This window comes from Colias croceus, chromosome 20 (assembly GCF_905220415.1).
Source record: "Colias croceus chromosome 20, ilColCroc2.1".
Classification (NCBI taxonomy): domain Eukaryota; kingdom Metazoa; phylum Arthropoda; class Insecta; order Lepidoptera; family Pieridae; genus Colias; species Colias croceus.
In genome coordinates this window covers 2824306-2846888 of record NC_059556.1, presented here as the reverse complement: position 1 = coordinate 2846888, position 22583 = coordinate 2824306, and the positions used below count along the sequence as shown (strand labels likewise).

Genomic DNA, 22583 nt, shown 5'->3' with positions numbered 1-22583 from the left:
TACATGACATAAAGAAAATCCAAGTTTTCCACGAAAGATTTTTTTACCATTTTTTTTAATATCTATAATTGCATTAGAACAGATACAGCTAATTTTTATTTCAAAAGAAAGAGAAAAAAATCCTGGGTCTCAGGAGGTTAAATATGTTGAACAAATATAAAATACGAATAAATAATTGCAGAAACAAATATTTTGAACAAAGTAAGAAAAATGTCATTCAAATACAGCGTCAAACTTTGTGAAGATGGAATCTTCTCGAAACTTTTCCAATATAGAATCGTTCTCGAATTTTTTTTATTGGTCACATGCTTATCCGACTTTTCGAAAAGAGGGAAAAGGCTTTTGCTTGTTTATATAAAAAATTGTCTATATTTTTTAAAAATTGTCTATGTAATGTATAACGTCATTATCTTAGTTCCCGATTCAATATTCAACAAAACTTGCGTCCCTTATGTTTTCACTTCACTATCACTACAAAGTATAAAACAAAGTCGTTTTCTCTGTCCCTATGTCCCTTTGTATGCTTAAATCTTTAAGACTACGCAACGGATTTTGATGCGGTATTTTTAGGGTTCCGTAGCCAAAATGGCAAAAACGGAACCCTTATAGTTTCGTCATGTCCGTCTGTCCGTCTGTCCGTCTGTCCGTCTGTCACAGCCGATTTACTCGGAAACTATAAGTACTACAGTGATGAAATTTGATGGGAATATGTGTTGTATGAACCGCTACAAAAATATGACACTAAATAGTAAAAAAAAGAATTGGGGGTGGGGCCCCCCATACATGTAACTGAGGGATGAAATTTTTTTTTTCGATGTACATACCCGTGTGGGGTATCAATGGAAAGGTCTTTTAAAATGATATAAAGTTTTCTAAAAAACATTTTTCTTAAAGTGAACTTGCTCTCCGCTCTTGTTGGTCTTAGCGTGATGTTATACATATATAGCCTATAATAGCCTTGCTCGATAAATATCCTATCTGACAACGGACCAGTAGGTTTTGAGATTAGAGCGTTCAAACAAACAAACTCTTCATATTTATAATATTAGCATAGATTTGTGTATTGATTATGTAATACTAGCTTACCGCCCGCGGCTTCGCCCGCTTTGTCTAATAAGTACCTAATAAATTATATACTAAAACCTTCCTCTTGAATCACTCTATCTATCTATTAAAAAGATTTAAACATACATAGGGACATAGGGACAGATAAAGCGACTTTGTTTTATACTATGTAGTGATTTGTAGATCATGCGAGTATAGAATATTTTACTAACTTGTTTTTCCATACAAAAGATCAACAATTCCAGAAATAGGTCGATTTTCATGTTTTATACGACTAACACAAACAACAAAATTCTGCGAATTTTTATGTTGGGTCATAAGATACCCGTTTTATTTTATTAAGTCTTGTTTTCTCCTGTATTTTATGATTATAACACACTATATCTAAGCAAAAAGAATTGATAAGCAAAGGTAATTTTGTTATTTCAAGATTTCAGTATATCTATGGCAATATAAGTATTTATGGATCCATACAAAATATTAAGAAGCTCATTATGCAAAAAAGGACTGTGAGATAATTGTGTCATTTCTATCTCTAAAAAACTCATATTATGAATTCATATTATTATTATATCATCCTTTTCAGACAATCGTATTAAATTTCACTAAATTTTTGTTACACACTAGCATTAACTAAACGCACACCTGTAAACTCTTGTGTAAGTATACAACACACACAAGTATAACATAATGACGTCATTTGTGAAAATTGCCAGCCGTTGGGTTAAATTGCTCCTTAACGGAGACATGTACAATAATGGCTTTGTCAAAGAGAACGCGTCAAAGTGCTATGCGAACGCCGCGGTGTGTCGCCGTGATGTATCACTTCGTTGTGTATAACATGCTGTCCCGGTATATTTACATCTAACGAGCGAATGCTCGTTCTAACCCCACCCTATAATTTCTTTTTTGGTGTAAAAAAAATGCCATAAATTGCTCTAGCTCTATATTCGTTTGATGTAAATGCACTGTCAGAGGGTCAGTGTTGCGTACTGCTGGCGCTGGCGTTCTATTTGACGGTATATTACCATCGCTGTATGATACATTTTGGCGTCATAGCGCGGCGTTAGCTTGACGCGCGCTTATAACGCGTTCTATTTGACAAAGCCATAATTCTGTCTAGTCTATATTACAGTCACACGAGTTGAAACTTACACCTAATTACCCTTTAAATCCAGTTTCTGAACTAAAGTACCTGAATAAAGCAATTATTAGTTAGGATGAGGCAGTCTAAATGTCTATGTTCAGTTGCTAATAGTGTTATTATGTACCTAATTATATTTTGAATTCATATTCAGAGCCAAATTCATGTATAAGGAACTCAAAACCAATCAGTTAAGCGTAATTTCAATTGTCTGTAGAATATCAAACAACACAAGTAAACCCATATTTTATTTGTTTGTTTTAATAATTTAGCATTATGTCCTATGGAATTCTACTTGCTCGAGACTCACTAAGAGATCTCTTTAAGAATACTGGTATCCTTACTGTACCGTCGCAGTATATATTTAATAATATTTTATATGTACACAATAACGCTTATTTACACACAAAAGTAGGAGATAGACCTTGTTATGACACAAGAAACAGAAATAAAATTGAAATTCCATTTTTCCGGCTAGCTAAAGTTAAAAATTCATTTATGGGTCAAGGTATACGCTTTTACAACAGAATTCCTCATAATATTAAAGAGTTCAGTAGTTCTAAATTTAAAACTTATATAAAAAATGTACTAATTCAGAGAGCCTATTACAGTATTAAGGAATATATGGACGATAAAAACCCATGGAGGGTTGTCGCGTAAAAACCACAGGACAGTTCTTTGGCATATTATGATTATAATGTACATATAAGTTATAACACATATAATGTATTTTGTAAAATTAAATTGTAAAACTGACATGATTAAAAAGAGCAACTATGGAGTTTCTTGCCGATTCTTCTCCGTAGATATACTGCTTTCCGAATCGGTGGTAAATGTTAAAATATGTAATGACGTTTCAAAAGTGCTTCTAAAAGAAGTCTAATTGAATAAATAAATGTTTGAGTTTGAGTTTGAGTTTGAAATTAAAATGCCCTGCTAAATATCATCACTTCATCAAGTGCTATAAAACTAGATATCTAGGATATAGGTAGCTGCTGCTACTATTTCCACCGAACATAACTAAGAATTTTCAACCGACAAAACTTTCAATTTAGAAGAAACCGGAATCAAATCGAAATATCCGTTTGCCAGATACAGACTTTTAAACTTGTAACACATCTCCTTTTTGAGATAAAGGCAAAGAAAAAGTCAAATTAAATTTATTCTTCAACACTTTTTGTGGGTAGTTAATAATGGACTTTTTCTTTTCTGTCCTCAACGAGAATCGACCTTGCAAAGGCTAATTACTAGGACGCAAACAAATGATTTTCATTAATCCCAAAAAATGAAGTTTAATTAACTTAAAAGAAAGGGATTTCCATGAAACAGATATGAGACGCAAAATTTAATTAATTCCAAGCTTTCCAGGAAATTGGTCGTTAAAAGTTTGCACAAAATTATTCCCGGATTGTTAGTTGAGTGATGGGGTGCCAGCAATTAGTTATTTTATGACGCCTGCATTAAGGACCATAATCCTGTGATACTCATGTGACAATTTGTACCGTAAAGTATTTTGAAAATTTTATTCATATAGCATCCGCATAAAATATATAAATAATACTTAGGCCTGACAATATTTTTATAGCAAAACTAGGTATTTAACCATGTACAGATTAAAGAGGTACGTTATTTTTAAATATAAATTTGTACAACCTTAGTCCTTAATATGCGGGATCTTAGACCACACCTTCGATCTTCATACCTTTACAGTTCTGCTCATTATTATATTATTTAATCACACTACCTGTGCCCCGCGGTTTTACGCGGGTTTACAAACTCTTCAGCTTTATAATATTAGTATAGACTAGCGGCACTCCGCGGTTTCACCCGCGTGTCTCCGTTCCTGTTGGTCTTAGCGTGATGATATTATATTATAGCCTATAGCTTTCCTCGATAAATGGGCTATCTAACACCGAAAGAATTTTTCAAATCGGACTAGTAGTTCCAGAGATTAGCGCGTTCAAACAAACAAACAAACAAATACTTCAATCTATATTATATATAAAACTCAAAGGTGACTGATATAGTGATCTATCAACGCACAGCCCAAACCACTGGACGTATCGGGCTGAAATTTGGCATGCAGGTAGATGTCATAACGTAGGCGTCCCCTAAGAAAGGATTTCCCGAAATTCTTGCGGGAACGGGGAAAAACGGGGATGCACGTACAAGGTCGTGGGCGGAAGCTAGTTTTATAATATACTAGCTGTGCCGCCTGGTTTCACCCGCATTGCTCCGTTCTTGTTGGTCTTAGCGTGATGATATATTATAGCCTAAAGCCTTCCTCGATAAATGGGCTATCTAACACCGAAAGAATTTTTCAAACCGGACCAAGTAGTTCCTGAGATTAGTGCGTTCAAACAAACAAACTCTTCAGCTTTACATGTTAATATAGAATATAACAATAATTAATTGAAGCCTACATATCAAATGGATCAATGAACACCACAAAATGTTGCCCATAGCAATAGCAGACATCCAATTTCGTCTGTGAAAAGACACAATATATCGCTGTAATCCCATTTAAACGACAATCAAGTACGTTAGTAGAATCGATAACAGATTTGTATTGGAGTAAAATAATAAGGCTTTTATATGTTTAGCCATCTGCCTGGAGTTTTTATTATATTATACTAGCTTTCCGCCCGTGGCTTCGCCCGCTTTGTCTAAAACATAATAAATTACTAAAACCTTGCTCTTGAATCACTCTATCTATTAAAAAAAACCGCATCAAAATCCATTGTGTAGTTTTAAAGATTTAAGCTACCTATGTATATAGGGACAGAGAAAGCGACTTCGTTTTATACTATGTAGGTAGTGACTACTTATTTTATATTATAAATGCGAAACTCTATGATGCGAAAGTTTGAGGATGGATGGATGTTTGTTACTCTTTAACGCAAATAAAATTGAACCGATTACCTACAATGAAATTTGGTATTTACGTAGCCGAAGACCCAGAATAAGCTATTTTTTTATCCCGAAAATCCTACAGGACCGTTCCTGGACTACTACTACTACTCCGTTCCTGAACTAGACGGGTTTTTCTTTGAAAACGCGGGCGAAGCCGCGGCTTGAAATCTAGTACTGTAAGTCCTTATGAATTCTATGAATATTTTTGTATACAAATAATAAAATAATCATCATCGGCCCATGTTCGTTTCCACTGCAGGAACACAGGCCTCCACCACGCTTGCCAAGTACGGGTTGGCGAAGTCCCATGTCGTTGAAATTTTAATTGAATACGCTGCAATATTTCAAACTTCTAAACTATACTATCCTAATCTTATAATATAAAAATGAATCGCAAAATGTGTTGGTAAGAGCATAACTCGAGAACGCCTGAACTGATTTCGATAATTCTTTTTTTATTATATTGCTTGAAGTACGAGGATGGTTCTATGTAGAGAAAACGTAAATATTATGTACCACGGGCGAAGCCGGGGCGGACCGCTAGTAATACCTATTATAAATGCGAAATTTTGTGAGGATGTGTGTGTGTGTGTGTTTGTTTCTCTTTCACGCAAATACTAATGATCATATTGCAATGAAATTTAGTCCACATATAGAGGGTAACTTGGATTAGCACAAAGGATAGGTTTTATCCCGGAAATGCCCCGGGAACGGGAACTATGCGGGTTTTTCTTTGAAAACGCGGGCGAAGCCGCGGGCGAATAGCTAGTTTATTATAATTTTGTAATTTACTATGACCTTCCTTTTTGACAACTTTCAGACCAATTTACTCTTTTTTCACGTGTAATTTAGATTATCAAAATATACCAACGTTATCTAAGGTCCTGATTGTTATGTAAGCAAAAATGAAAAGCTTGAAGCGCAAGAAGAGCTTTCTTGACATACACATTTAAACATAATATGTATTTTGACCTACAAATAAATTATTTTTCTTTAAAAACTGCTACATTGTTGTTTTATACTAGACAATATTATTATTATCATGTTATCTAGCATTCTACAAAGGACCCAGCTTTTGAAGCTGTCTGGCCTAAAAGTGTCACTCGCTAACTCGTCAAAGGAAAAATAGCTAAATTAATTCAATTTCTCTAGCCATTAGTAAAAGTGACGCTAGTTTATGTGTGTTAACGTTACTTTAATACTATATAGTAATATATGTAATAATATAAGTAGTAACTTATACATATATTCGGATACTATGAAGTCTCTGTAATTACATAGAATAGATTCGATACGATATGAATTTTATCGATTTTAGTCAAAAGTATGATTGAAATATTATGTTGCTTATAACTTTCATATAAAACAAAATCGCTTTCTATGTATGCTTAAATCTTTAAACTACGCATAATTTTGATGTGATTTTTTTAATAGATAGAGTGATTCAAGAGGAAGGTTTTAGGTACCTAGTATATTATTATTAATCTGTGGTTTTACAGTTAGCTAGTAATCAAAAAACAGGAAGATAACATAGGAGGTGTGGTCAGTTTATTGATGGATGATCCCTGTATCTAGTAATTTTATAATTACGTGATACTTTACATTATGAGACTGATTTACATGTAAATATTTGGTACTGAATCACATCAAAGTATTGAACGGAATTTAAAGAGATAAGAACGGATATGTTATACTTTATAGCTTAAATACAAAAAGGCAAACTATGGGAATACTTGGTCTTGCCTATGATAGTCTACGACTTGTTCATGATAAATAATATACATTAGCTGTTAAGATTCTACATAATAAACCATTATTACAAAGTTTGTATTCCCGCTAGTGATATTCAAACCTACTCATAATGAACAAGTTCAATAAATTTGGGTTTCGAAGTAATATAGTAAGTTGGATAATAATTTTAATGAAAAGCTATATATGATAAATATTAGTACTTTGTATGTACCTATAGATCGTTTGCAAACTATTACTTTGTAACTAAATGAAATGAAAGTGACTATATTAAATGTTTCTATATTTCATGTATTCTTTGTTTTATTTTTGCTCGCTACAAACAAACAAGTTTTTCTTTATAATATGTAATAAACATTATCTTTTAACAAAACTAAAAAGCGTGTAAGAGAAAAATACTAACAATCATTTATGACACAAAGAACGGTACAAAACACTGAAACATATTCACTTTGTTTTTACAAGCTTTTATTGCGATAATTCAATACATTAAGTTTCTAGATGTGATTCTTATATATTTAACTAGATTTTAGCCTGCGGATTCACCCGCTTTGTTTAAAACCTAATAAATTATATACTAAAACCTTCCACTTGAATCACTCTATCTATTAAAAAAGGCGTTGCGTAGTTTTAAAGATAGGTACATGGAAAACGACTTTGTTTTATACTCTCATGTGTTATAAAATATGAAACCTATCTACTACAGTATTTTATTTCTCCTATAGCGATTTGTTTAATCAATCGTTATCTTATATTTAAAAGCCTTCTTAGAAAAACAAACATATTTTTAATTCAAAGCAGTAGTAGTTCCTGAGATTGGCACGTTCAAACAAACAGGCAATCGGTATCTTTTTAATACCTATTACATAGATCAATAATATTGAGATTCCAGGAAGCAAATTAAACAAGTTTTTGGAATATTTTATCAAATAATTTATTTATTTATTTATTTAAATAAAAATTTATAAATAAATAAATAAATTTATTTATGAATAATCCAGTATCTATATATCATTGTTTTCTCCATCTACTTGTTCTGCAGTGTAAACTTTATAATTGTCCCGACTCACGGGTGAGGGTAATTACACAAAAATATTTTGGAACCAGAAATATTATATTGAGCAAATACACAATGAAGATAGATGGTGATATGAAGTTTTTTTAATTCTCGACATACGGAAAAAAAGTAAATGCGGTAAAATGTTATTTACAGGGCGAAGTGTTACTTTGTTTTCAGTGTCATCGTGCGGTCCGAAGTTTCAGCATAAATACGCGTGGACGAAATAATCAAATAATCAAATGGGTGGTTGTCTGGCAGAAATCGCTTACAGCGCCCTCTGTACATATTATAACTTGTATCATTCTTTTTCGTGATCTTGTATTTTTGTGTGCAATAAAGAGTTTTTCATTCATTCATTCAAAACATTACATCGACATTCGACTGTACTAGTACAACTCTAGAGAGGAATAGTTAATATAATCAGGAGATTTATAGATTTTTTCAAAAAACGGAATTACTGGACCAATTATGAACAGAGAACAAAATTATTCCGACATTGGGTGTATTTTTTAGACAAGTAGGTAGCAGAAATGGATAGAAAACTAACTGTTTATAATATAATTTAAATAGTCACCAAGATGTTGCCTGGTAGACACTGAACTACTTTATCATCACTACATAGTACAAAACAAAGTCGCTTTCTCTGTCGTTATGTATCTTTGTATGCTTAAATCTTTCAAACTACGCAATGGATTTTGATGCGGTTTTTTTAATAGATAAAGTAATTCAAGAGGAAGGTCTTAGTATATAATTTATTAGGTTTTAGGCAAAGCGGGCGAAGCCGCGGGCGGTGAGCTAGTATTTTATATTTTAGTTGTATAAAAAACAATAAAATTATTACGTTGTTACTTCTTTAGAAATGCCAAAGTTTTGTATTTACTTGAACAAACTTGTCACTTTAAAATCACAAATAAATACAAACTTCTTAAATAAACTGAGTAAAACTTTGATTCAATTTATCAATCTTGGAAAGGTAAACATAAAGGCTTAATTAAGTTGTCTTTAAGTTAGCTATAATAACTTGAGGCTAGGTTAATAGCGCTTCAATCTTGGTTAATTACTATGTTAATTAAAATTGAACACAACACTATATTTGCTGTTTATTTTAAATGATCTTGCTTCAGATCGTGCTAGTTTGATTCTTAGAAAAACTTGTAAATAAATAAATAAATATTTCAGGAAATTTTCACACACGGAACGATCTGGTCCCACACTAAGCTTTCGCTTGTTGTGTATTTAATAAATGATTACGATTGGAACGTTGTTATTATATTATTTTTCAAACGTCACACTTTGTAATAAAAAGGCACGTATCCAAAACTATTCCTTAAATAAAGGAAAAGAGTCACAGCATTCTTTATAAAACTTTATATTGGAAAAACAGTGAACAAGTGAAACAATCCTCAGCAGATGCTATTGATTTAAAGTGTACCTACATTGAACGTTCCTTGTTAAAAGTGCATTTCATAAAACTTTTGATTGGTTGATTTCAAAGACTGTTGAAATATATTTTGTACTAGCTTTCCGCCCGCGGCTTCGCCCGCGTTTTCAAAGAAAAACCCGCATAGTTCCCGTTCCCGTGGGATTTCAGGGATAAAACCTAGCCTATGTTACTCGTGGATAATGTAGCTTTCGAATGGTGAAAGAATTTTTCAAATCTGCCAAGTAGTTTCGGAGCCTATTCAATTCATACAAACAAACAAACAAACAAAAAATCAAACCTTTCCTCTTTATAATATTTGTATAGATGTATTATTTATAAATATTTTGTTCATAGGAGAGTCGGAATTTATTCTTTGTGGAGTTAATGTTGTTGTGTTATATTGATATTTAGGATAATCTTTATTTATGTGATTGAATGTAATGTAGGTATTTATTGACTTAACTGTATTTTATGTGATTTATTGTATTGTAGCTATATTGATGTGATATTTATTTGTATTATGATTTGGATTCAATTTATTTTATGACTTGTATTTAAAAAAATATTTCACTTGATCTGTGAATTGTTGAAATAATGTAATTTTTAATATTTTTTTTTTAACCTCAATTGTGCTGTGTACATACAATTAGGCTGGCATTTTACCGCAACATGATTGTGATTAAATTTGTGTATAATAAGTCAAAATTGTCAGCTGTGGTGTGTACCTATTTAAATAAATAAATAAATAAATTTGTTTATTAAAGAGTTAAGATATTGTATTCTAATATCACTTTACTGGATCTACCTTGCTGTTTGATCAAATTTCATGACTTAAAAAATTCGTAAATAAAACTAAAAAAATCTGTTTAAATAAATTAAGGTTAATTATGTTCAAAATTTAACATAATTAAATAATGTGTACGAGAATCCATATAATATTAAAAGAAAAACGAAATAATCTCCACTTATTATTGAAACAACAAAATCTTATACTGTGGCAAAAGGACGGCTTTAAATATTATATTTAGGCCAATTACCCCAGGGGCTTTCACGCCAAATAACAAAAGTTAGTAAACGTAACTTTGGTATATAATTTCTAACTTTCACTGATAAATAATTTAAGATAATAAACGTGAGAAAAATGACGGATTTTGGTAAATAAATACAATTTATGAAAGATACTGTTTTTTAACTTTTTTTCCACCTATTATCATCTGAGAAATGCGTAGTTATATAAACGGAAGAATTCCAACCAATACCCGCGGCCCCATCATTTAAAGCGGCTCGACGGAACACAGTGGGGTTTTAGTTGGCAAGAATCCGACATAACCCACGGCTCCTTCCCCGGGGGCCGTGGGTATCTTTGGAAGATTTCCCCACTTAAAAAAAAGGTATATAATCTTATAACGCACATATTTAACATATACAACAGATCAGCTGTAACTTTATTGAATTTCGTACAATGATTATAATCTATCAATGTACTAATAATATAGATTACCTACTTTTTTAAGCCTATAAAACTGTGGTCTTCGATTCATTACATTCCAATTCTGAAACCGTCATGACAACCTTGTTTGAAGGTTGATGAATCTGCTATAAAGGTCAAACTTATCCCTCGAGAGAGGTCTGCAAGGCGTTAGAACTAATAACATTTTACCCTTTCTGAATAATGCATTAGGGATAAGTCCTTCTTGAAGCTCTAAATAGACCTCAATTAATTGAAACTAGATGTCCGCAAATTAATTAGGATGTAATATATCCTGATAAATTCAATTGATATATATAAAACATAATTAAATTCTAATAATTCACAAGAATTATTAGAATTTAATTATGTTTCAATAGTTTTTCAATATCCTATTATTGTATAAACACAGAGAAAATAAATACCACATCCCTACCAAAATATTTAATGATATATTTCCCCTTTTTATGTGTCTATTCAGTAATATTGTTGTGCATATAGAAAAATATTATGAGTAGCAAATAAGAAATCTCAATTTTCTGTTCATTCCATTTAATGATGTTATATTTTTTTTAATACGGTACTACAGAGACACTATTTCATTTCTATGGCTAAAACCCAAAAATAAACGCAAGTACGTAAAATTTTACATTCACACTTTCTTCAAATTGTAAGTTACATTAAAAAGGATTACGGAACTTCAAAAATATATTATTAAAACTAAACCATTGTTCTTTTAATTAACCCATTATTAAGCAATTATTATAAAAACTATAACGATTAATCGTTTTCCTAGTCCATAATTATGTTATGTCTAATTACATAGTCGATTGAACATTAACAGGGTTGTTATATAAAAAAATTGAACTATTACAAAAAAGCAAGTAATTTCTATCACTTCACGATTATATGCGTATTATGAACTACATTAGCGTTAAAAATGGGGCTGAAATTTATAAGAAAATTCACAGAAAATTTAGAAGACCCCAATCACCCGTTAATGGGACCAGTAATATCTAGTCTGAATTTAGCAGGAATGTGGAAACCAGATAATAAGATCAAGGTCACAATAATACAGGTCTTTGCAGCATTGTCTCTAGTAACTGAATTTATTGAACTATGGTACTTAAGATCAGACATGGGAAGTGCTATGAGAAATCTATCTACAACTACCCTTAGTTTAACCTGCGTCGTCAAATCAGGCACCTTTGTACTATGGCAGAAAGATTGGAGACAAGTGATAGACTATGCTTCGTCTTTAGAGAGGGAACAGATAGAGAAAAATGACAGAGTCACGAATAAAATTATCAAGAAGTACACTAAATATTCTAGAAGTTTAATGTACTTTTATTGGTGCGTCAGTTTCGGTACAGTACTAGCGATGTTAATTGCTCCTTTAGTCATGTACATGTCATCTTCTGAACAGCGAGAACTTATAAGAAATGGAAGTTTACCTTATCCAGAAATAATAAGTTCCTGGGTGCCTTTTGATAAAACTAGAGGATACGGTTATACAGCTATTCTTGTTATTCAAGTATGTATGTGCCTTTATGGTGGTCTTACTGTAGCCAGCTATGATTCCAATGCTGTGGTTTTGATGACTTTCTTCTTTGGCCAGTTGGAAATATTGAAAGAGAATTGTAAGAGACTATTTGATGAAGAGAGAAGTTCCGTGGAACGTATCCGCGAATGCCATTATCATCATGTAGAACTTATCAAGTAAGAAACGAAAAATAAATCAAATTCAAACATTTACTATCTACTTCAGTTTTAGTTCTTCTAGAAGCAATTTTAAATCGTCATAACACAGTTTTACCATTTAACCCCGCTTTGGAAAGCAGATAAATAAATAAAAAGCGTGCCGTGCACACGTGTCAAAAGTGTAACTTCTTTGACAAGATTCAAAGGTACCAAAATCGTCACCTTACTCCATGACGTGCCGGTATGGCCATGACGCGACCTTGAAATTTTACTCTCAATGCGCCTAGAGAAGTTTAACTGCAAAAATCATAACAATTCAGATTAGAAATAATAAGGTTATAGTTGCTACGAATTCAAAATATACATCACAGAAAATATAATTTTGAGATCTAAAAGGAATATTTCCTTTTGTTTCCAGATATGCCAAAATATTTAATAACGTCCTGTCGCCCGTTCTATTCCTGTATATTGTTATATGTTCTCTCATGATATGTACTAGTGCTATCCAAATAACAAAGGTAAGTGAATAAAACAATATATTAATTAATATTATTATAAAGTGTCTCTATAATATTATTATTTCGGGATCCATTACAAGGTAAATTTATTACTGTACTAGCTGCTCCGCGCGGTTTCACTCCCGTGGCTCCACTCCTGTTGGTCGTAGCGCAGCGTGATGATATATTATAGCCTATAATAACCTTCCTCGATAAATGAGCTTTCTATCACCGAAAGAATTTTTAAATCGGACCAGTAGTTCCCGAGATTAGCGCGTTAAAAAAAAACTCTTCAGCTTTATAATATTAGTATAGAATAAATACAATGAAAACAGAAACAATATAATAAAATAAAATAAATTAAATTTGAATTTTCTCAGTAATTGTCTAGGGACATTATCTATACTAATATTATAAATGCGAAAGTAACTCTGTCTGTCTGTCTGTTACTCATTCACGCCTTAAGTACTGAACCAATTTGCATGAAATTTGGTATAGAGATATTTTGATACCCGAGAAAGGACATAGGATAGGTTTTATCCCGGAAATCCTACGGGAACGGGTTTTTCTTTGAAAACGCGGGCGAAGCCGCGGGCGGAAAGCTAATATTAAATAATTCAAATTAATACTAATGTTGTTATAAAAAAGTTTTCATCCACAATCAGAGAAAGTGAATACTATCAAATTTACCCTAATTAGGCGTTGTTGGAATTCTAATGAATACTTTAAAATGTAGGTACCATAATAGGTTAAAACATATTATATTATGACACGATTTTAAAAATATAGTCTATCGTCACAAAATACATTTTATACTGCGGTTGAAACAATTTAAAAGATGTTAATTCAATTATATTTTATGATTTTTAATTATTTTTTCTAATCACATGTCTATTTTTTTTAATAATTTTACAGGAAGGGACTACTACAATGCAGCAGTTATGGATAGCTGAGTACTTAGGAGCTCTCATAACTCAGCTCTTTTTATATTGTTGGCACAGCAACCAAGTATATTATATGGTTTGTAATAACTAATAACCTTATTAATTCCTATTAAAAATTTTAGCGTCGGTATTTGCAGAAGACTAACATTTTCATATAATGCAAAAGAAAATAATACATTTTTTCTTATATCATAAAGTCCCGCTTTTTCGTTTTCTTTATTCTAGACGGCAAATGGGAAACTAATTTATTAAAAATCGATCGAAAAGATATAAAATCTCTTTTGTTTCAAGATGTATATTTCTCGGTTTTTACCCTTTCACTTTCTATTGGCTATCAAAGAATTGTCTTTTAGCTTTTTACAGCGAATCGATTGTTTTCAGAGCCTTACAGTAAGTGAAGGAGTATATTTCAGCCATTGGTATGCGCATGGTGTGCGCATGAGACGAAATGTGATATTACTGTCTGGTCAACTGAATAAATGTATTGCATTCTCAGCTGGCCCCTTTAGTAACCTTAATATTTCAACTTTTGTTGCGGTAAATATAATATCTTTTTTATTGTTTGTGGCCATAGTTTTCAAGTGCTCTTTTAATAAGATATTCACCTGCGGATTTGCCGGCTTTGACTATAATCTAATAAATTATACATTAAAACCTTCCTCGAGAACTAAGTACTCAATCTATTAAAAAGTCCCATCAAAATATGTTGCACAATTTTACAGATCTAAGCATAGGTACATATACACAGACGCGGGCGGAATGCGACTTTTATACGATGGAGTGATTTATTTTCTTTTTTTTTACAGATATTAAAAGGTTCATACAGCTATTACACGTTTTTAAAACAAAAGTAATTCGATTATTATTCTGAATACTACTGCACAATTTTTCGCTTTCAATAAAATACATTTAAAAATATGTTTGTTCTTTTATTTCCTTCGTACAAATTCATTTGACTTTTATATAGAAAGAGTTGAAATATATCTTAAGAAATCATGGTAGGTACCTAAGTGGTACCTAATAATTTAAAAGTAAAAATTTTCTTAAGTAATTTATTTTATACTCTAACTACCATGTATTAATCAATGTAATAAATGTAAAAAGTTATTTTATACTCTATATTCTATAAGATATTAGTACCTATGATAAACTAGTGGTCCGCCCCGGCTTCGCCCGTGGTATCTACATGTTTAAACTATCCTATCTCTCAAGTTGGATCGAACTGCACATGGTGTGCGAATTTTATTATAATCGGTTAAGTGGTTTAGGAGTCTATTGAGGACAAACATTGTGACACGAGATTTATATATATTAAGAATATTGTCAATTTTATATTGTAACTAGAAAGCCGAGGTTACATTATAAGGCGCTATTGGATTTTCTAAACTCCTCTCTTTTGGTTGAACTTCAATGCTGCAGGAAATTGAAGTGCGATTTATGAAACAACCTTAGGAAAATGGCCAAATCATTTGCTATAATATTAGTTTTAAAATTCTCAACTTTATTGAAACATTTACTTTTTTGAATTTTATTAAAAAACGTAGAAAAGAAATCCGTTTATCGACTCAAATTGTTGTTATATAAAATTTTAGTTAAAACGTCCGTAATATTTTTGATCTCTTGTGTAGAGCAGATGTTTTTACATCTAATTTATTGTAAATTACTTATATTAGTGGATTAGTAATTTTTCATCCTGCGAGTTATCATAGAGAATGAGTTTTTTAAGAGCTAGAGCGCACGAGCAACTTTTGTCTCCACAACTATTTTGTCTCTCCCATTGACGGGAGAGATAAAATAGATGCGGAGTAGTTAAGTTAAGAGGAGGCTCCCTAAATTTTATGTGAATTTGCATTAATATTCTGAAACAGTACAACATATACAATCAAAATGGAACTTTAGATTATGATTTATTGGGTCTTTTTCTTTCCATGTACAAGACAGTTACGTAATTGTAACATTTTCGCTCGATTCATTTTTTATTGAAAAATGATGCTTTTTTTAAGGATAATTACATTATATTTAAGATTTACATGGACTTTATGTCTAAAATAAATGTTAACAATAAGAAAATATAGTTACAAAATTTAGTTTCGAGCTCGGACGCGATCAAAGAGCACACGCGATATTCAACAACTTTATTACGTCTGTGTTAGCGTCTAGCACCGTGGCTGTCTTACCGGTCTCTCGGTGCCAGAAATTACTTTAGAGATACTAATAATAGAAATTCGATATAAAGGCATAAGTGGCATTACTAAAAAAACTAAAAGATCCAATATATTGTGAAAGGAAAATTGATTTATGTACTTCTAGGTATCCTGGAAAATACTATTATCGACTGCGTTAGTTCTGAGTAAAGCTCGGACGGGGAGCAATTTTTATTAGATTCTCTATCGGAATTCCCTGGACGTTACTTCAGAATGTTTCAATTCTTAAATCAACGTGAACTTAAAAAAATGTTTGTTGCATGCTGTGTGCTTATTTTAATTTTTTACTAATATTATAAGCTGAACGTTGCTTTGTAGGTCTATTTACGTTTTCACGTCTAAACTACTGAACTGATGTTGATGAAATTTGAATAATTGACAGACTATAATTTGTATTATGAAAGTAAATCGAGTGTCACTGACTTCAAATTAATAAGATATAATATTTTTATTTAATTGAAAAATAATAATCAAATCAATCTATTCTCTGTGTTTTTCTGTACACAACACTATTAGTTCAAAATAATTCTACACTAAAAACCAGCAATCATTGTTTTATTTTCTTACTTAAAGAAACAAACAACCCTCAATCTTACGTTCCAATAGGACATAATCACGTGTTATTTTAGCAAAATATTGAGACATGTGTCCGCCCACACTATCAGTAATAATTTCAGGTTTGAAAACAAAAAAATATTTTAACAATGTGTTCGTCAACTGAAGCGACAGCAGATGGCCCTTTGTTTGTTCTTTACAAAATATAATTGAATCGAAGTAATTGAACTTTGAACCCTTTGTTGTCGATAGATTTTTCTGAGCAAAATACCTTCGTAAATTGCCAAAATGTTGGCAAAGCTCGAAGATCCCGCGAACCCTTTATTAGGTCCCACGTTAAAAGGTTTACAGGCTTGGGGATTGTGGCAGAAGCAGGGAATGAGCCGAATTATTTACAACATCCTCCATTTTCTGGCTATATTATTCGTCGTCAGTCAGTACGTAGAGCTCTGGAATATTCGATCAGAATTGGATATGGCTTTACGAAACCTGTCAGTTTCTATGCTAAGCACAGTCTGTGTCGTCAAAGCTGGTACGTTTGTGCTGTGGCAATCCGATTGGAAGCAGATCATTAATTTCGTTTCTGATACGGAGAAAAAGCAACTGTCCAAACGGGACTCCACTACAAAAAGAATCATTAGCATCTATACCAAATACTCTAGAAATGTGACGTACTTCTATTGGTGTTTAGTTACGGCTACTGTTTTTACAGTTATACTAGCACCGTTAGTAAGTTTTCTGTCATCTGCTGAGTTCCGTGAAAAGATAAGAAATGGGACGGTGCCGTATCCAGAAATTATGAGTTCATGGGCTCCCTTTGACAAAACGAAAGGCTTCGGTTATAAGGTAATGGTTTTAGAGCACACTTTGATCTGTTTTTATGGAGGCGGCATTGTAGCGGCTTACGACTCTAATGCTGTAGTTCTGATGACGTTTTTCTCTGGCCAACTGGAGCTTTTGAAAAGAAATTGCAGTAGATTATTTGGAGATGGTACTGAATATATTAGTTACAATGAAGCAGTTGCAAGAATTCGCGATTGTCACGAACATCGCATGAATTTGGATAAGTAAGTTTTATTATTATGTTGAATATAATCATCAATTAAAGAGAGAATTACCAATAATAAAATCACAGAGTAAATGAGAAGTATGCAGTGATTAAAATAAAGTGAATTAAATTAATTTTCATTTCAGATACGCCAAAATATTAGATTCATTACTATCACCAGTAATGTTTTTGTATATCATTATTTGTTCTCTTATGATTTGTGCCAGTGCTGTCCAATTAACAACAGTAAGTTCTATAAATAGATAATTTACGGAAAATTTTAAATCATTCAACAAATTAATATTAATTATGCTTGCGTTGGTCGAAATATTGCATTTTTAACATTATTTCCGAAACATTTAAAATGCAATATTACCACCAACGGAAGCATAATACAATATGTAATTCAGTAGATATTTTCTCAGACTCCTTCTATAAGTTTTGAAAAGCAGTGCTTAACATTAAGACCTAATTATTTTTCATATTCACACATAATTGTCTTTTTGTCCGTAATAGATGAAATATTTATTGTTATGACTATTTTTTTTAATATCGCCTGTTGTATTTAATCATTTTAATCTGAACTCTTTTATCATAAGAGCACACACATTTCTTTTTTGTCAAATTAATTGTATAGATATATCGTGTATAGATTTCGCCTAATTTATTATTAGATTCTGTGAATGTTGTGTTCATCTGTAATCGTTGTGCATAATAAGTTATAAATCTATATATACGTATGTAACAACTGTTGATGAACCTTTTTAATAAATAAATAAAAATAAATGTCCAACATGTTAATATAATAAAAATATCTTTTTATTTGAGAGTGTTATTGGAATGCATTGGAATGGAATTATCAGAACATGAATATTCTTTCACTTACAGAAATATACAGTTAAATAGATAAATTAGTATTCAGGAGTGACATAACCTATTCTTTTTCAACCAGCATGAGCCCCGGCGAAGGCTTAGGATCTTAATCCTATCCAGTATTTTGAACATTTTATAGATTTATGAATAATGCTCAAAAGCGGACATGATATTTCCTCATATTAAAAATCTACAGTCAGATTTAATTTCACATTTAGAATCAAATCATCATCCTAGTTTCCATCTATCAAAGGACTGGCATGAATTTGTAACTGTATTTAATTTCTAGGAAGGTACGACGAGCATGCAACGTATCTGGATAGCAGAATATTTGATAGCTCTGATTGCCCAATTATTCCTGTACTGTTGGCATAGTAATACAGTTTTCTTTACGGTGAGTTCTTTGAGGTTATAGTTGGTAAATTAACCATGCGTAGGTACCTAAATATTTCGACCTTTGGCATCCTGTTCAACTATAAGAATACAAATTATTAGTGCTTTTTGCCCTAAAAATTAAAACAGCAATATGTCTGAAATTTAATATGCTTATAGAATATAGTTAGGTTGGAATATATATTTCATGTTATAAAAGTGATCTGTCTACAAAACTTAGACAAAAAAGAAAAACAACAAATTAATTTTATATATTTATTATAAATTGACGTATGTTGAAATAAATGTCTTCTTTCTTCTTTCACGAATGTTCTAGAACCTCAGTGTAGACGAGGGTATCTACGGCAGCGCGTGGTGGTCGCAGGGGGTTCGCGTGCGCCGTAGCGTCGCACTCCTCGGCGGACAGTTGAACAGAACGATCGTCTTTACTGCTGGCCCGTTCACAAAATTGACTGTTTCTACTTTTGTTACGGTACGCTGTGTTTTGTGGCTTTTTAAATAAATATTATAGTATTCACTTCAATACGCATTTACATTTAGGTGCACATATAAAAAGAAATAATCATAATAATTTAGATTTATTGTGACTGTTGCGGTAATTACTGAAAAGCAGCAAAATAATTTAGGATATTACAAAATAAAAGTTTCTCACTAAAAAATAATGTAACGAAAGCACAGACACGGGCATGTAGAACTGAAAATGAAATCAAACGAATCAGACTTTTGACCGCTGCTCTATGACCACTATGTTGCCTGAAAGAAATTGCTATTGTAGCGACAAGACCGCCCTGTACAGACTGTTGTAGTCTTTTGATGCATATCGGTTGATTCCTTTATATATCTGTACAGTTTGGTGCACGATACTCTGTTAGATTTGGCTTTATAAGAGTTAATTATAATTTCTAAGATTAAGGCAGTTTATACATACTTTGTTGCAGATACTGAAAGGTTCGTACAGCTACTACACGCTTTTAAGCAAGAAAGAAGATTAAATAACAAGTCTAATGATAGTTATTCATCAGAGGTTTTAAGAATTACACTCTCTATAGAGATAGCGACTCTATATTCACATTGAAATTCTAATATTATTTGCACTACAGCATCAGGTACCTAGTCTTAATTGTTCAATATATTATTTTGGAACTGAAAAATGGATTGTTTTATTCCCCTGCCTATGTTGTTCGTTATTTCTATTAAATACTTCATACATAACCTACATACCTAGTTACATTTACATATTACAGTAGGTACTACATAACCGATCCAAAAATTTGTTACAATAGAATAATAAACATCTTGCGAAGGTACAAACTATTACAACTCCTAGAAAGTTGTTGGGACAAACTGACAAACTTATTACGACTTTGTTAGCCCTTATCTTATCTATAATTGAACTAGTTTCTGTCCAAACCTTTGTCAAACTAACGCGAATGGTGTTGGGATTTAATAAACAGTTTATGAGTTGTTTACTCTGATTATTTTGTGTGGAACAAAATATATTACACACTATAAAAATAAGATAAAAGTATTCAACAATATAATATGCACCGGCCGCGGACTGCCCAGGGCTACAGGCCTATAGTGCAATCATGGGAAGGCTGCAGCTGGTGTCAAATCTAACACATTAAAATTCTCTAAAGGGCCTTTGCGTGTTGGACCTGTGACCCCATGTAAGCCTCCTAAAGGACCGGGTACCTTCCTTCATAGTATACATAGTAGTTTAATGACATTAAAATTGTCCGAACTAAAAAATCAATTTCGTTGAGTTAGTTGTGATGACCACCTTGTGATGTTTTTTATATTATATAAATTATATGGGGAAGGAACTGTTATCTTTAATACAGGTTACCTTCTCGGTAACCTAGCAAAGATGCCAGTCTCGAACCGTTGATTGATATTATATACCCATCATTAAACAAATGTACAACACCTAATGTATTTAGCTCTAAGGTTAGGTAAAGTTTGATTGAATAAACGAATTTGAATTTGAATTAAAATGATTATTTAGGCATATTTGAAAAAAAAACAAGTGATTTGTATGTAGACAATAAGAAGGTAATTGTTGACAATACATTGTAGTTATTCCCTTGCTAACAAGAACTTGTAGGAGTGACCAAAAATATTATATAATGAATAATCAAATAAGCAGTGCCAACAAAAATCTGAGTTTGTTTTATTCAATACCCAAATATCATCTTATATTATAAACTGTAAGTACCTTATAATTGTAATTGTTTTTGGATACCTTCGAAATTGTGATCATACATTTCAACATTATTTTTATTCTACACTAGCGTTCCGCCCCGGCTTCGCCTGTGGTACATTTTACGTTTTCTCTCCATAAAAACCATCCTCGTACTTCAAGAAATGTAATAAAAAAAGAATTAACGAAATCGGTTCAGTTGTTCTCGAGTTATGCGCTTAGGCTTACCAACACATTTTGCGATTCATTTTTATGTTAAAAGAAGACCAGCGGTGCGCCGTCCGGCCCGGCTTTGCCCGTGGTACATAATATTTACGTTTTCTCTACATAAGAACCATCCTCGTACTTCAAGGAATTTATTAAAAAAAGAATTAGTATCGAAATCGGTTCAGCCGTCACAGCCGTTTCGGGGGAGTACTGTAACTAACATTGTGACACGAGAATTTTATATAATATAATATACAGGCCTATGTATAGAGATTATTCTACACTAGCTACAGACTATGCTGTGCGGTTTCATCTGTAGTGCTCCCCTCCTTTTGGTCTTAGCGTGATGATCATTGTAGCCATTTTCGATAAAATATGGGCTATCTACACCCGGAAAAGTTTTTCAAATCATACCAGTTCCTGAGATTAGCGCGTTCAAACAAACAAACAATTAACAAACTCTTTATTAGTATAGATATTTATTTAGCGCCATCTCTGAATGTATTATGGAAACTAAAAACGTTTTCAGTTCGATCATTTAGTTTCAGCGCCATCTATCAAATACTTGTTACAACTTTAGATATTATTAAAGCTCTTGTTTCTCAAGTTTGCTTTACTATATTATAGGTTATATAGTAATACCAAATGTTACAGGCAGATGGCACTTTTTCTAATCATAATTTTGTGAATCACGAAAACATGCTCGCATTATTTATATTATTTTTAACTGCCCCAGTAGACGTTGTGTTGCCCTATTGCCTCTGTTTCGTGTTATTTTTCCATATGATCATAACCTAACAAAAAAGCCGAATTGGTCAAGTATTGTTTTCGAGTTTTACGCCTTGCAACACATTTGGCAATTCCAAGGCAATTCATTTTTATTTACATAGATAAAATAGATGACCCGGTGAACTTTTTATCAGCTACACACTTAATAGTGTACATTATTATTGTTGTTACTTATTTTTATGTTTCAAGCTGTTCCTTTCCTCGAATATTACACACATTTCTAAACCAAAATAACCAGCTCAACCGTTTCAGAGTTTTAGGAAGAAAAACGAACAAAATAATAATTATATTTTATTCATAAAATTAAGAGCAAAACTAGGAAACAATGTCGTAAAATAACAACGACA

At 32.0% G+C, this 22583-nt stretch overlaps 2 protein-coding genes across 2 annotated transcripts; both read left to right on the top strand.

Moving 5' to 3' along the window:
• Positions 1 to 11762: 11762 nt before the first annotated feature.
• Positions 11763 to 14818, top strand: LOC123701031 (odorant receptor 4-like). The gene is made up of 5 exons (XM_045648442.1): positions 11763 to 12541; positions 12942 to 13041; positions 13936 to 14040; positions 14346 to 14501; positions 14771 to 14818. Exons 1-5 carry the CDS (start codon positions 11763 to 11765, stop codon positions 14816 to 14818), a joined length of 1188 nt encoding a protein of 395 aa, XP_045504398.1.
• A 2193-nt stretch (positions 14819 to 17011) lies between these two features.
• On the top strand, positions 17012 to 20029 carry LOC123700689 (odorant receptor Or2-like). The gene is made up of 5 exons (XM_045647978.1): positions 17012 to 17790; positions 17918 to 18017; positions 18934 to 19038; positions 19354 to 19509; positions 19976 to 20029. Exons 1-5 carry the CDS (start codon positions 17012 to 17014, stop codon positions 20027 to 20029), a joined length of 1194 nt encoding a protein of 397 aa, XP_045503934.1.
• Positions 20030 to 22583: the final 2554 nt, after the last annotated feature.

What these genes read in the sequence shown, in the direction of transcription:
- LOC123701031 (XM_045648442.1), top strand. Translation starts at nt 11,763, where the DNA reads ATGGGGCTGAAATTTATAAGAAAATTCACAGAAAATTTAGAAGACCCC. An exon ending in CATCATGTAGAACTTATCAA is followed by an intron (nt 12,542 to 12,941) that starts GTAAGAAACGAA and finishes TTTTGTTTCCAG; the next exon opens with ATATGCCAAAATATTTAATA. An exon ending in GCAACCAAGTATATTATATG is followed by an intron (nt 14,041 to 14,345) that starts GTTTGTAATAAC and finishes GATTGTTTTCAG; the next exon opens with AGCCTTACAGTAAGTGAAGG.
- LOC123700689 (XM_045647978.1), top strand. Translation starts at nt 17,012, where the DNA reads ATGTTGGCAAAGCTCGAAGATCCCGCGAACCCTTTATTAGGTCCCACG. An exon ending in GTAATACAGTTTTCTTTACG is followed by an intron (nt 19,039 to 19,353) that starts GTGAGTTCTTTG and finishes CGAATGTTCTAG; the next exon opens with AACCTCAGTGTAGACGAGGG. An exon ending in CTGTTTCTACTTTTGTTACG is followed by an intron (nt 19,510 to 19,975) that starts GTACGCTGTGTT and finishes ACTTTGTTGCAG; the next exon opens with ATACTGAAAGGTTCGTACAG.